The 14,872-nt window shown below is 52.1% G+C and overlaps 7 protein-coding genes across 7 annotated transcripts; 5 read left to right on the top strand and 2 right to left on the bottom strand.

Annotated features, from left to right (window-relative positions):
* Positions 1-257: 257 nt before the first annotated feature.
* Positions 258-1,493, bottom strand: VTN49DRAFT_2658 (uncharacterized protein; the record flags this gene model as incomplete). Its single annotated transcript, XM_069410407.1, has 2 exons — positions 258-1,152; positions 1,225-1,493. The coding sequence occupies 2 exons, from the start codon at positions 1,491-1,493 to the stop codon at positions 258-260; spliced, it is 1,164 nt and encodes a 387-aa protein (XP_069269216.1).
* A 350-nt stretch (positions 1,494-1,843) lies between these two features.
* VTN49DRAFT_2657 (uncharacterized protein) lies at positions 1,844-2,555 on the top strand (the record flags this gene model as incomplete). Its single annotated transcript, XM_069410406.1, has 2 exons — positions 1,844-1,943; positions 2,074-2,555. The coding sequence occupies 2 exons, from the start codon at positions 1,844-1,846 to the stop codon at positions 2,553-2,555; spliced, it is 582 nt and encodes a 193-aa protein (XP_069269215.1).
* Positions 2,556-3,746: 1,191 nt separating this feature from the next.
* On the top strand, positions 3,747-5,112 carry VTN49DRAFT_2656 (uncharacterized protein; the record flags this gene model as incomplete). The annotated part of the gene is made up of 5 exons (XM_069410405.1): positions 3,747-4,071; positions 4,156-4,255; positions 4,308-4,374; positions 4,421-4,891; positions 4,948-5,112. 5 exons carry the CDS (start codon positions 3,747-3,749, stop codon positions 5,110-5,112), a joined length of 1,128 nt encoding a protein of 375 aa, XP_069269214.1.
* Positions 5,113-5,723: 611 nt separating this feature from the next.
* Positions 5,724-7,162, top strand: VTN49DRAFT_2655 (uncharacterized protein; the record flags this gene model as incomplete). The annotated part of the gene is made up of 3 exons (XM_069410404.1): positions 5,724-6,157; positions 6,223-7,081; positions 7,136-7,162. 3 exons carry the CDS (start codon positions 5,724-5,726, stop codon positions 7,160-7,162), a joined length of 1,320 nt encoding a protein of 439 aa, XP_069269213.1.
* Positions 7,163-10,088: 2,926 nt separating this feature from the next.
* Positions 10,089-12,743, top strand: VTN49DRAFT_2654 (uncharacterized protein; the record flags this gene model as incomplete). Its single annotated transcript, XM_069410403.1, has 2 exons — positions 10,089-12,486; positions 12,547-12,743. The coding sequence occupies 2 exons, from the start codon at positions 10,089-10,091 to the stop codon at positions 12,741-12,743; spliced, it is 2,595 nt and encodes an 864-aa protein (XP_069269212.1).
* A 90-nt stretch (positions 12,744-12,833) lies between these two features.
* Positions 12,834-13,811, bottom strand: VTN49DRAFT_2653 (uncharacterized protein; the record flags this gene model as incomplete). Its single annotated transcript, XM_069410402.1, has 2 exons — positions 12,834-13,649; positions 13,716-13,811. 2 exons carry the CDS (start codon positions 13,809-13,811, stop codon positions 12,834-12,836), a joined length of 912 nt encoding a protein of 303 aa, XP_069269211.1.
* Positions 13,812-14,196: 385 nt separating this feature from the next.
* VTN49DRAFT_2652 (uncharacterized protein) lies at positions 14,197-14,740 on the top strand (the record flags this gene model as incomplete). Its single annotated transcript, XM_069410401.1, has 2 exons — positions 14,197-14,425; positions 14,484-14,740. 2 exons carry the CDS (start codon positions 14,197-14,199, stop codon positions 14,738-14,740), a joined length of 486 nt encoding a protein of 161 aa, XP_069269210.1.
* Positions 14,741-14,872: the final 132 nt, after the last annotated feature.

Genomic DNA, 14,872 nt, shown 5'->3' with positions numbered 1-14,872 from the left:
CATGCAAGACCAAATCCATGAATCGAAATGATTAGACGCCGGACACGACTTTGCAATGAAAAAGAAAAATGTCGTGAAATGATTGACTTTCCCATCCATCCATGAGAGTAACATCCCATCGATCGATCATAACGTGGGAGCAAAAAGCGGCCACCATTGCTGACAAGAAAAAAAAAAAAAGAATAGCGTCAGCATCTCCCTCTATTCGTAAACAGAGTTCAAAAAAGATGACGGAAAGAGGGGAAAAAAAAAAAATATTATGCATTCTCCGGAGGTCTCCGCGCCCGATAAATATGCAATAGATTGTATCCTTGAATATCCCTGCTCATCGTCTCGGCCTTGACATCCCGCACAAACGCGCGGATTTGATCGGGATGCCACTTGAGGACACGGCTGAACGGCGCCAGACACATGGTTTCGAGACTCTCGGCCAAGGCCAAGCTGTACCAGCGCCCGACTTCCTTCTCATGCTCATCAGACACCCACGTCCCGAGGGGCAGACCAACCATCTGATGGTCAATCTCGACGAAACCGACGGCCTTCAACTCGGCCATGGTCTGCCTGTAGCTGTGCGCGATGGGACGCATCGTCTGCTCCGTCGCCTCTTTGAGCAGCATGTACCAGCGATACCATGCCGTCTCCGTCAGGACCTTATTCTGCACGCGCGGCTCAAAGTCAATTTCGACTTGCTCGAACCATGCGCCCGGACGGAGGTGTGCGTAGATCCGTCGATAGAGGCTGGGCCAGCTGGCGACACTTCCCGTCCCCATTTGCATGTGAATCAGATCCCACGACTCCTCGCCGAGCGCCCAGGGCCCTTCGAAGTCTTTCGGCGCGTAAAAGTCGCAGTTGGGTGGACGGTTGTCGGGCTGAATGCGCGACAAATCGATGCCAACGACGGTGGCATCCTTGTACTTGTTGGCGATATCGATCGCCCAAAATCCCGTGCCACAGCCCAGGTCCAGGATGCGTGGGCTCGGCGGCAGCGGCGAATAGAGCAGCCCGTCGCCGGCGCGGGCTTCCGTCAGGACTTTGTGGAAGAGATCAAGCCGCTCCTTTTCTTGCTCATCACAGGGAAACGGGTAGACACCGCGGCGGTATCCATGATAGTATCGCCCGTTCTCTTCATAATCCGGATACTGCTCGGGCAGTCTTTGCCGGGTGCCATCCGTCAGTACACGTACGAGAGGAGAGGAAAGGAAAGAGGTTTTCGGGTTGGCCTACTTGTACGAGGAAAAAGGAATGTTGGTCGCAGGAATAGTGGCTGCCGGAGTCGAATTGGACCCGGATGCGATCGCGCCGGTGAAGGAGTCGTTGCTGTGCGTGTAGGGAGTATAGCTGCTGTTGCCGTAGGTGATGTGGTTGGAATGGGTGTGATTCAGGTGGTGATTACTGGTCGCGTCGGGGCTCTGTCGCGGTTGAAAAGGGGGAACGGCGGGCGCCGAGGTGTGCGGATAGGCATTGTGATACGAATAAGGCGGATGGGTGTACATCTTCGCACGAGAGTCGCGACGGGAGGTGCGAAGAGGCGGCGCGGAGGAGACGGGGTCATGAACAAGAGAGCAAAAAGTACGGCGGATCGGGGGCGGGGAGAAGCCAGTTCATGGCGTTGCAAATCCGGGAGGGAAGTTTTTTGGGGGGGACTTGGGAGAGCTTGGGCGGGAGGGGCTGACGGGACTACTTTAGCGAGTGCTTTTTGAGAGAAAATTGGACCGTCGCCTCCCAACTACCGAGAGAGAGAGCCGCGAATAGTTACATACAGAAAAGACGGCGATAAGCATTGCATTTTGACTGTAGGAAAAAATGACTCACAATCTCGCCGCCTGCTCGTCCGTGCTGAATCATGAATTACCTCCTGCAGTGCCTATTCTCGAGCCTGAACTGGACAGCATTATTCCAGCCTCAGCCAACCTGCGCTGCCGAATGCGGGCGGGCGGCCATTGGTGCGTAAAAATTCAGTGGGCCGCCCACACCGGCAGAGGCCAAAGCACCAAAGCGCTGGGAATGGTTGGCGGATGCTCCCGCTCGGGGCCTCCTCTCCAGGCGCTAACTGGGCGCTAACCGGAACCGAAGGGCGCCCGCTGCCAAGGGAGGAGCCCGCCAAGCCATGCCGAGTCCGCCTAAGAGCGCCCCTTACCCGATTTACGCAAGTCGCGGGCAGGGGGTTCTCACCAAGCCCTGGCGGCGTCGGCCAGTCCGAGCAGACGCCCGACCCGACTTCTTGGGTCCGTCAGGTCTGGGATTCTGGCTCTGGGTGTGCCGTTGACCAGGCGCTTGGGAAATGTGATCCGTGGGTGGCCGTCCTGCAGCGTGGACAGAGTTCTGCAGGGAGCATGAAATGGCTCCCTCAGCGCCATCGAGGAGTCACCGTGGCCAGCGCGCTGGAAGAATTAATTCCACCTCGACCCGATCTAAGCACGTTATCGGCCCCTCTTAGAGCAACGAGCCAAAATGGACCCAAATTCCAGATGGTTTCCTCTTCCTGCCGGGACGTTCAGGCTAGCACTGGCTACCGGTCAGGGGCCCGGAATCCCTGGCGCGGAGAGTTTTTCTGAGACGGGTTTAGCGTGTACGATTAGGGTTCAACCCTAAACATGAACCCTGGTCACCCTGATTTAGACACAATTTATTGACAGGCTGGCGGCATGACCGCTGGACTCGTTGAGGGTCCCAAGTGGGGAAGGGTCTTGCCCTGAATCTCGACGTGCATACCGGCTGGGATCGTTCCGGCGCTCCGGAGGGAACTCTATGCCGGTTGGGGAACTCCGTTACCGTAGCATTCCAGACCCTTTGCTGACCGTTGAGTCTTGACAGGCATCATGCACGCGTCGTACTATCGTTTCATGCAAGCGTCGTCTCACCTTAATGATCTGGTGATATCCAGCGAATGACAGTTGATATTTTGCGCAGTCTCAAGGACCCTTGATTTGAGCGAGTTTTTGGGCGAGAATCAGCCGGTCGATCGATTCACAGTCCAGTGATGCGTCTTCATGAACGAGCTCTCGCGCATCGAAATAGCAGGATCACTTATGCTCAAGGTTGTCTGATCGAATCGGCTGAGAATGCCGGAAATTCACAGCGCTAGTGCTTCCTTAGTACTTCCTTTGTACGTCTTCGACAGACTGGATGAAATAAAGCACCATTCCAGTCCATGATTCGGACTCTCAAATGCTGAAAGTATCGTACCACTACAGTACCCCATCTGCCCTGGACCTCATGACACCAGTGCCGTTTTTTCAAAGTGACGCTGCGAGAGGCTGAATTCGAAGTCATTGGTTCACAAGAAATTGCATTGAGTGCCATCTACTGCAAGGCACGTTGGACAGCGAACATTCCTGGCCGGATACAATATCAATGGTCCTAAGTTCTCACTATGTGCGCAGGATTCGATGAACGCCTGTATCGATTATCGAGCCTGGGAAGAGATCTGATGGCTGATATCACACCGCTGCAACTCGTAAATCTCGTACAGTACCCAACTACCGTTTACAGTTTAGCTTTCCAATTCGTCAAGATGCGTGATTATGTAAGCGACCCACTGAAGCTGCCCCAAAGGTCCAAACTGCACGTTTAACGCATCGACGCAGAAAAAATTGCAGCAATTCTGTAGCTTGATGGCCCGATAGTAATTTGGACCAGCACCTCATACTGCGAAAGAATTCAGCCGATCCAGTCCCGTGAGAGTCTCCGCAACCGTGTAAATCCTTCAATTCCTTTCCGCAGGCCGAAGCAGTGCGAGAGAACCCATGCCCCAGCTCCATTCCAGGGCTGCCGCATCGCTAAGCCTACCTCCGCGTAGCTACATTTACTCGCTGGTGGCGTCGCCGTCGTCGCCCGGCAAGCACCTGGCCGCGACCGCCTCGGATGATTCGCTACGCGTGTTCGATCGTGAAACGCTACGATTAGTGTCGACCCCATCGACAAAAGCGCATTCGGGCGTGACATCATTGAAGGAATACAGGGATACAAATGGATCGGGATACCTTGCGACGGCGGGCCGGGATGGCGCGGTCCGGCTGTGGGATGTTCGCGCCAAACAGGGCGCGGGGCCGGCCGTGGAGTTGAGTACGGGTATATTTCTCCTTGTCAATTCCGCGAGTTGGCGTTTGCATTCCGGCTAAAGAGGAACGTCATGGAAAATTTGGTTCCCTTCAGAGAACCGACGTGCTATATTGTCCCTCGCATGCGACCCGGCAAGTAACACGATCGTGTCCGGCACCGAGCTGGCGCAATCCCAGGCTGTTGTGACGCTCTGGTATGGTCGCCCATGGATCGAAATCATGATCACACGGCTCACATGTTTCCAGGGACGTGCGATCACCAGATCAACCCAAGCGGGAGTTTATCGAAAGCCATAACGATGACGTGACCGAGGTAGGTGCCTCCAAACTGGTTTTCTGGGCATGTACCGACCTTGCAGCTTCAATTCCATCCCACCCGCAGACATGTCCTGCTGTCCGGAAGCACTGACGGCCTCGTCAACATCTACGACACCACAATCGCCGACGAGGACGACGTGCTATTGCAGGTGATCAACCACGGCTCGATCCACCGCGCCGGTTTCCTGTCCGACAACGCCGTCTACGCGCTCAGCCACGACGAAGTGTTTTCCATCCACCCAGTCACAGACCCGGATAGCGAGTCTACCGCCAATGACCCCAGTCCGATTCACTTTGGCGACGTCCGACAGCTACTCAGCTGCCAGTACGTCGTACAGATCCTGCCCAGCAGTCAGGGGTCATTTCTTGCCGCAGGCGACACCAACAACCCTCGACTCGATCTCTTCCCGCTCGTCTCCACGACGAAATGGGACATTGACCGCTCAAATGTCTGGCGTCTGCCGGGTGGTCATGGTCCGGAAATTATCCGGACAGTTTATCTGGACGAGGAGGTAAGTCCCACTTACGTGGCCATAGCATTGAATGTGTTTTTGACGGTATACTCTAGTCCAAGACACTTTTTACGGGCGCAGAAGACGGGTTCGTCCGCGCCTGGGTTGAATCGCCTGCTTCTGCCGAGCCAACGGCTGAGCACAAGCCGAAACCAAAGTCGGAGCATCGCGAAAAGAAGAAGAAAAAGGAAAGAGAGGAGCGACGATACAAACCGTACTAACTTGTAGAGAACTCGTGTACAATGATGAGCTTTATAAACGGCCAGCTAAATGTATAGAGACACTAAGCATGCGCGGTTAAGCTCAATTTGTACTCAATAGATTTATAGATTTACTTGAAATATATGCATAGGTAGATCAGATAATCTATTTTACGCCCAGTGTCGTCTTGGCCCGTGGGAGTACCCGGAAATAATTTTCTAAACGGCTAGGCTAAACCCTAAGTACCACAACTGATTTAATCTATGAACCCAGCACTACTCGTAGGCCTACTAGTCTACTAAACGAGAGCATGTCCTGAAAACAGCATGGGCCAGGTCGTTTCACGAATGGCACATGATATTAAAACGATATTGCGCCACGTTCACTCGTAGATGTAGTCTTGCTAACAAGTTCATCTATTAACAGGGCAAACCCGTGGGGGCCATATATCCTGACAGAGAAAGTTTTGCATCCTTCCGTTGCCTGCTCGTTCCATAATGGCAGTATTTGGCACAGAATGTAAACTATTAGCCTACAAAAGCCAACGTGATGGGAGCAAAAGTGTTTTTCCAACTGTCAGGAGCCACGGTTGACTATCTGGAACCAGAAGAACGGAAAAGTATCGAACAAAATGCGAGTCCTTCTTTCATTTGTGCTCGTGCTGTCTTCTGGCCTCGCCCTTCCGAATCAACTTGGTGAGCGAGACAATGCGAAACGCGATGCTGATCATTCGCCATCGTCCAACTTCACCATCTATGCATCCCACTACTCGGGCAATGTCCACACTTTGCAGTTCGAACCAGGCCTAGGAAGAGTTTATGCCACACAAGTTCTGCAATCGTGTGGCAAAAAACCCAGCTGGCTGACGATCGACCGCGAGAGTAAAACCTTGTACTGCCTGGACGAGTCTGGTGATCCGGCCACGGGAGAACCCGGCCATTTGTATGAGTACGCCATCAGAAGGAACGGTACATTGGAGGAAAGAGCGAAAGTCGAGACGGCTCCTGGACCAGTGCATGCTACTCTATATGGCAAAGAGAAGAAATTTATTGCGATTGCCAGCTTGTACGTCGCTCGAGGCTCCAATTGAGACGACCTCTGTGAAGCTTAGGCCGCTAATTTTGAAACAGTCGGAAGCCTATTGTCCAAACGTTTGCTCTTCCCTTGAAGAATTTAGGCAAGCCGATGCAGAGTTTACAGCTTGATGATTCCGACAAATCCGAGCCATATGCGGTGTATCTGGACCCCATTAGGCAATCGTTCATCTTCGTGCTGGATAAGGGCACCGACACGATTTACATTTATGCCATTGATAACGACGGTTACCTGAAAGACTGGCCGTGCGATAAGCGCAAAGCTAATAGAGACTATTCTGTACCCCGACTCGGTATTCGACGGGCAGCCTTCATAGTGTCTGGACAGGATGAAGCTTTGCTGTATTGGCTAAGCGATATCACCAATTACCTAGGCAGGTACAACGTGAAGTTCCCCACCGACAATGGAGGTACAAGCGATGCCTGTCCTTCTCTGATACCTATTGACGGTCCTTGGATCAATTTGCGGAACTCCACCGAAAATTCCCACCCCCTCGACAACGAATCCTATTTCCCTGAGCTCAAATCAATCGATAACCGCGACTTTTACCTTACCAAATGTAATCCCAGGAGATTTACCGACAGTATCTTTGAATATTGCGTTCCAAACACGCATGATTCATGTGGTTACAAAGGCGACTCCGATCAGGATCTTGTTCCCACGATCTATCGCAAACCGATTCCTACTTATGGTCACTGTCCGCGATCGTTTGACCTGAGTCCAAATGGCCTATTTATGGCAATCGGAAACCGGATCTCTTCCAATGTCATCATCGTGCCGAGGGATCCCAAATCTCATGGATCCCTTGGAGACCTCATTGCCGAGATTCCCGTTAGTGTTGAGGGATCTCCGCGTCAGAGAAACGGCCTTAGCAGTGTCATTTGGGGTATAGAGGTTTGACTACGATTCTGTTTCCGTCCTCTTCCATGATGTTTCGTAAGTAGCCAGGCGAAAGCACTGCGCGTGAATCAGTAGCCTTTTACTGAGGGAAACTTGCCAGTTTTATTTTCATGGGAAAGATAAATAGAATGCCAAATTGGCATCTACAAAGTTGTTAATCGGTTGGCTCGCATTCATTTACAATCCCAAGTTTGCTACCATGTTGCATAACAGCCCTAATGTACCAGCGTGGACGAGCCGTGATCCGTACGGCGACGACCAATAACATACGGGATGTTGACTTCGCCACCCGAGTTTCTCTTCAGACTACAGCTCTCAGTGGCTTTCGACTAATAAGTTACTAGGTACGAGGAGGCTGCGCATTGTACTACTAGCGCGTTTCTTGAAGCAACTCATTTCAACCTCCAAAGTCTGGGACCTTCCTCACTCGAGCGGCTGGTTGTATAGTTTTCATTCCTTGGGCCGTCCTATGTATATAATTGGTATATTACCGGCCTTGCTATCCATCATTCTGCGATGGCATGTGCAAGGCTCAAATACTTATCGCCTCGCTAGTACTCCTCGTGACCTTTTCATACTAGGTACTTCGTAGAGCAATTTCGTTTTCCAATGCACTACCTACATCTCGTTGAAACCTGAAGAATTACTTGCATGTTTCACTGCCACTCTATCCTAACTTTCAGGGCTAAAGTCCACGCAAATCTTGTATGAGCGCCAGCATGAGAGGCTGGCAGGTGACGATGATATAGACCAACAGGGCAACCAGAACCCTGTCAATCCTTAACCCTAGCTGGAGATACAGTTGCCCCAAAGTACACTTAATCCATATCGTGATAACTACCATTTTGAGGAAAATATATCTATTTGTGCCTTGTAGTAGCCATAAATTGGAATGAATGATTCGTTCCATCTGTCATTAGCTTCAAATACGGATACTCTCTATGTATAGACGATCTACATACTTGGAGAATGCTAAGACAATTCTCCCAGACGGCTAGCTGTTTTATCCTTCCGAAGTCAAAACGGTAGGCAACAAGGTCTTATATGTGAGCATCTGGAGAGCCACCCAACTTCCCCACACAATCTTCGAATATTGCACGCCAAACGAGAGCAATAACAGTGGTTACAAAGCCAAAGAGAATGATCTGGCTCCTCATATCACATTCGCAAGGACAGCTCTCCAAATGTCGAGTGTCCAGGCTTGTTTAATTTCAATCCCGAGGGCTCATATATATCATGATCGGCAGTCGGGTTACTTCCAGTGTTTCTATCGTGACGAGGAAAGCCTACTCTAGTGGAGCCCTTGATGGTTCATCGCGAAGACGAGTTTCAAAATTCCAGGTGTTGCAGCACAGAGTGAACGTCTGAGCAGCGTCGTTTGGGCATACCATTGGTTGGTTCATGGCTGTGATTCTATTTTCATCCTTTTCTGAATAGTGTTATGCGTGGCCCGCTGAACGGATTTGTAATTATTTATAATGACCGTCCGCTGGTGATAATGGCCTCCATGTCCAACACATGCATGTGTAGTGACTGTCCGTGTATACAGACTGGTTTAGAATTATCTGCTATGTTCGTTTGGTGCTGCTATTAGACTGCCACACTATAGATGCAGAAATTATTAGTATTCCATAAACGTTTGAGGGACAATGGTTCACATACTACGGATTCTAGGTCATTGTACCCTTGCTCCAGGGACACCCATACGGTTTGCTTAACCCAAGGTTGGTTAGCACTCGAGTAACATGATTGATGAATACTCAAGGCTACACGATGGAGTATGCAGTCGCACCAAATGCATCACGCATTTGATCACCCGGCCGAGGAGTCTTGACTTAAACCTTTCACAAACCTCAGAGAGGGGCAGAGGGCGCATGCACTTGTTTAATGGTTCCTGCATAGACTTTTAGTCATTTGTATTTGCATACGTAATGGAAGTCTCTGTTCGAAGAGAGAGGCTTGCCCTAGCCCTTGAGAGCGCAGATGCAGGAAGCCTGAACGAACAGATGCACTAGAATAGAAGATTCTGATATAGAAAGTTGCTCCTACAGTCGTACTGCCTCGAGCACATATTTCCAAACAAACGTAGATTGTCGATGCAGTACATTTTGCATGCTGTTGGAAATGGTAGTGTCAGAGTGTTGCCATTGTACGAGCATATATGCATCCTTACAAGCCGTCAGTGACAGAGTTATGGAATGCTTCCCCGCGCTTCTTGCTGACCATGCATGACCAAAACAACTCGGAAGATAGATCCATGATCATTTATTCAGTGATATGCCTCAAACAACGTTGCGCGCAACTTCATAACAACAGGAATTACCAAGATGACGCCTTTAGTAAGGGCTCTGCAAGATCCAGAATCCTTCGGCACGATGGATTTGGTTGGTGGCTGCCAAATATAAGCCAATGGGACGCAGATCGAGTGAGCACGGACACATATCATAACACGTAGGATGCAACGTCATGGAAAGAAGGAATATGCAGTTCAGTATGCAAGACTGGAGACGCAGGTACGATGTTTGATAACTTGCGTCAGACGCAGCGTACGGGTACGAGTAAGTCACCAGAGATAACTAAGTATTACAGAGCACAAATAAGTTAACTAATTAAGTTATTCCGAATCCCGAGATTACGTTATTTCTACAACAGTTCAAAGTCAGGACCAATCAATTCGCCTGCCTTGGCAGCGGGTCTTTGAATGAGTAATGACCAGTTGGAAAGTTTGAATGCAGGTTAATTCCACTTCCTTGCATTTCATTGGTTCGATCGAGGCTCTGATCTTGCAAATTTTCTGATCTTGCTGATCTCAAATTGAAATTTATTCCTACATCGGAGCCGCGGGGGCCATGAATCATGAATCACTATCGAGTCTGACTCTTGCTGTATTGACCAATTTTTGACAAGATAAATAAAGCATTGGGCGAAGGATTGGGATCAGGTACGATCCTGTCCAAGGATCTCTCTGGTCTCAAGTCGATCAATTCCTTTTTGCGAACCCATGGCGACCCCAATTCTGCTTTCTCAAAGCCCCTCATCGGCCAATGGCGCCGTGTCGTTGGAGCAGATCGCTCACTTGGGACGGGTCCTGATCAAGGCGTCGAATGTTTCGGAGCCGTCTGACTTCATCCGCAAGCATTTTGCCCGCCTAGATGTCTATGTTGACGCCACGGATATCGCCGTGACCGGCGACATTGTCGACATTCTCAATACCGGTGCCGCGAAGGCTTTCGTTACTTTGAGCCAATTGGAGGCATTGTCTGTGGAGCAGGATGTGCCTGCCTTTCGCCTGGTGGTGTATGCGTCGTCAGATCAGGATGTGGATGCTGTTCGGAACTGGATCGCAGAACGAGACGGGAGGAAAGGCGTAGGCGTGTGTCTGACGGGTGACGTGCCCCAAGTCGCAGAGAAGCTTGGATTCAACCCGGAAGCGCAACAAATTTATAGAGTTTTTACCGGAGATGCGACGGAGGATGTTATCCTTGATACTGTCAAGCAGCGCACCGTTGCTGTGATTCCCTCTGACCGAGTCACCTTCGAGTCACAATCCGATTCTCGTATTCCCATCGCCAGACTCGTTACTGCGCCCGCGGTCGCGGACCAGAGCACTGGTCTATATGCCACATTGGTCACAGACGAACGGGGTGTCGCGCTTGGCTTCGTGTGGAGTAGCCAAGAGAGTATTTCGGAAGCGCTGAGAACAGGGACCGGCGTGTACCAGAGCCGCAAGAGAGGGCTCTGGTACAAGGGTCAGACAAGTGGTGACACCCAGGTGCTCCGTCGGATAGGGTTCGACTGCGATGCGGACTGCATCGTGTTTGTTGCTGAACAGCAAGGCCGTGGGTTCTGCCACCTCGGCACCAACACCTGCTTTGGCCCGTATGCTGGTCTGTCCCGCTTGCAGAAGACCCTGCAATCGCGAAAGGAGTCTGCTCCTCCTGGGTCTTACACGGCCAGGCTGTTCAATGAGCCGAAGTTGGTCGAGGCCAAGATCATGGAGGAGGCTGAGGAGCTGTGCCAGGCCAAGACAAAGGAGGAGATTGCCTCTGAGGCTGCAGATCTGCTGTACTTTGCCTTGACTCGTTGCGTGGCTGCTGGTGTCAGCCTGGAGGACATTGAGCGGAATCTTGACCTCAAAAACCTCAAAGTCAAGCGGCGTGCCGGAGATGCGAAAGGCCCGTGGGCAGAGAAAGTCGGGCTGACGCAGAAGAAGCCGGCCGCTGAAGAAGCTTCCAAGCCGGAGCTCAAGACGGAACCTGAGAGTGACCGGATCCAGATGCGAAGACTGTATACGGCGACCACGTCCGAAGAAGAACTGGAGGAGGCGCTGCGGCGGCCGTCACAAAAGTCAAACGAGGCTGTCGTCGGACTGGTCAAGCCGATCATCGAGGACGTCCGCAAGAACGGCGACGCGGCGGTCCTCAAGTATACGCACAAGTTTGAGAAGGCCACCTCGCTCAAATCTCCCGTAATCAAGGCCCCGTTCCCACCAGAGCTAATGCAGCTTCCCCCGGAGACGATCAAAGCAATTGACCTTAGCTTTGAGAACATTAAGAAATTCCATGCCGCGCAACAGGACAAGGAGCTCCTGCAGGTTGAGACGATGCCGGGCGTGACATGCTCGCGGTTCTCTCGGCCGATCGAGCGGGTTGGGTTGTACATTCCCGGTGGCACGGCTGTGTTGCCGTCTACGGCGCTGATGTTGGGCGTGCCGGCGATGGTTGCGGGTTGCAAGAAGATCGTCTTCGCGTCGCCGCCGCGGTCCGACGGGACAGTGTCGCCGGAGATCGTTTACGCGGCGCACAAAGTCGGAGCGGAGAGCATTGTCCTGGCGGGCGGCGCCCAGGCAGTGGCCGCAATGGCCTACGGTACGGAGAGCATCAGCAAGGTGGACAAGATCCTGGGCCCCGGCAACCAGTTCGTCACGGCGGCCAAGATGCTGGTTTCCAACGACACGTCGGCGGGCGTCAGCATCGACATGCCCGCAGGGCCCAGCGAGGTGCTCGTCATCGCGGACCGCCACGCCAACCCGGCCTTTGTCGCATCGGATCTGCTCAGTCAGGCCGAGCACGGCGTCGACTCGCAGGTCGTCCTGATTGCCATTGACCCCCCCGAGGAGCACCTGCGGGCCATTGAGGACGAGTTGGAGCGCCAGGCCCGTGCCCTGCCGCGCGTCGACATCGTGCGCGGATCCCTCCAGCACTCGGTGACCCTCGTCGTCCGCGACACCGCTGAAGCGCTCGCCTTGAGCAACCGCTACGCGCCCGAGCATCTCATCCTGCAGCTGCAGAACGCTGAAGAGGCGGTGCAGCACGTCCAGAACGCGGGCAGCGTGTTTGTCGGCGAGTGGACGCCAGAGAGCGTTGGCGATTACTCTGCCGGTGTCAACCACTCTCTCCGTAAGTTCTCTTTCCGTGACTGTTTCTCTCCCACTCTCTTTTGCTAACATATGGTTGCAGCGACATACGGTTATGCAAAGCAGTACTCCGGCGTCAACCTCGGCTCCTTCGTCAAGCACATCACCACCTCCCATCTCACGGCCGACGGTTTGCGGAACTTATCAGGTGCGGTGATGCAACTGGCTGCTGTGGAAGGGTTGGATGCGCATAAGCGCGCAGTTGGTATTCGGATGGAGTATTTGGACAAAAAGCAATGATTTTGTTCAGTACTCGTAACGTTCATGGCATTCTATACAACTATAACTGGTATCAAACAAAAAGCAGAAATCAAACAGATAGAAGAAAAATTAACGTTTCCTCTCCCTGACCTTCCACTTCACGCCGTTCTTATTTACCCCGCCAATGGCGTGTGCCATGCGGGCGCGCTGTAGCTCCAACTCCCGCTCCGCCTTGGTGATTTCCTCGTACTGCTTCTTGAGCGCTGCGAGACGGTTGCGCCGTGCATCTGCGGCCCGTCGCTTGATACGCCGTGCGAGACGCTTCTCGCGCTCTGCTTGTTTGAGGGCTTCGAGTTGTTTCTTCGTTAGTGGTTGGTTTGGCTGTTGCTGCTGTTGTTGTTTCTCCTTTAATTGCGCGCCGAACGAGTCGTCATTTTCGTCCATTTCCTCATCGTCATCCTCGCTTGAAGACGATTCGTCTCCAGACGCTGCTAGCTTTTTCTGCTCGTCTCGATCGTCGGCGAAGATAATCTTTCTGCTCGGTGTGTTCTTCTTTCCCCCGAATGAGAACTCATCCTCATCCTCGTCCATCTCCTCATCGTCGTCATCGTCGTCCTCCTCATCGTATGAACTCCCCCTCCTCTCCCGATCAAAAACCTCCTTTAACCCATCCTGCAGCCGTACCTCTTCCTCCAACCTCTCCATCTCCCTTCGAATCTTCTCCGCTGTCACCCGCAAATACCCGGCATCCTGCGTCTTGAGCAATTTCACCGTCTCATGACTGAGATGTGTATGTTCGCGCGCGCCATGGAAACCCTCCCGTCCCGTGGACTTGGAGAGCATGCCAAAGGCGAACTCATCGGGATTGCGGTCGCGCGCCTTTTCGCGGAGGCGCTTGAGTTTGGCTTTTTTGAGGTTATAGTCCCGAGCGCGAAGGGAGTAATCCTATCAGATTATATCGTTAATCACTCTTCTTTCCTCAGAGAGCTTTTTTCTCGAGGAGTGTCATACTTTGTGCTTCTCGAGAATACCCCATTTTTCGCGGCCGGAGAGTTGGCCTCGTTCTCGGTGTTGCCGTCGATAGACGGCGTTGCGCATCGACGACATTTTGAATCGGGTTAAAGGGTATACTCCCTGGTTAGAAAGCAGAGGCCAGCTCTGTCAATGCTTGATACTGATGCTGAGCTGCAGTTCAGCATCGATATCAAAATATCTGATCTGCAAAAGTAGGCTAGATTATTTTTGGCAGGCGGTGAGTATATTTGCATTGTTTGCACTGTCTCCTCCGATGGAAGTATCAAACCACCAGCACAGAGCAAGCCGACATTGTATCAGGAAGAAAGTGAATTGACGCTACTCTATTGAAGCGACAACCTTCTCGACACGACGGGGTTTGAATGCGCAACATGAACCGATAGTTTCTTATCAATTGGACCATACCTACCTACCATCTCAGATCTAGTATCAAGCCAATTCGACTCAACACGCAACCATGGGAGCAGCCCAGAGCTCAACATCGACACCACCAACACCATCAACACCCGATTCCACGGGGACACCGACACCGACACAAACACAAACGCAACCAACACAAGCAGAACCAGAACCAAACCGCAAACTCAACATGCGCAACCCCCTCCCCCTCTCTGCCTACCAAGAACAACAAGTCCGAGAACTCTACTACAAACGCGTCCGTGGGTATTGTGCCGCCGAAATCAAAGGTATATCACCCCGATTTTCCTCCTGTCGAAACGTAGATGTTGATTGCTTTTTGTCTAGCGTTTGCGGACTGCGCCCGCGGTCGAACACTCACCACCCCTTGGGCCTGTCGTGAGCAACGCCTCGCAATGAACTCCTGTATGCTGGCACACGCGGGGCCCGATGAGGAAGATCGTGCGCGAGAGGAGTGGTTTGCGGGGAGGGAAGAGCGACGAAGACAGCAGCAGGAAGAGCGGGAAGGAGTAGAGAGGAGGAGGAGGGAGATCATCGAGATGATGAAAGAGGATGAAGAGCGGAGGAAAAAGGCCCGACAATGAGGGTTCGATGACTGGGAGCTTGCATTATCAAGCATGGTTATGAGTGAGTCTCCTTTGGCGTTGGGAGGGATGCGTGTTGTTGGGTTCTATCTATGAAACTTCATGCTCTGGACCTGTATTATAGGCATTTTG

The sequence above is a fragment of the Thermomyces lanuginosus genome (genome assembly GCF_041956635.1).
Source record: "Thermomyces lanuginosus strain ATCC 200065 unplaced genomic scaffold VTN49scaffold_27, whole genome shotgun sequence".
NCBI classification, from domain to species: domain Eukaryota; kingdom Fungi; phylum Ascomycota; class Eurotiomycetes; order Eurotiales; family Trichocomaceae; genus Thermomyces; species Thermomyces lanuginosus.
This window is presented reverse-complemented; position numbering and strand designations above follow the sequence as displayed.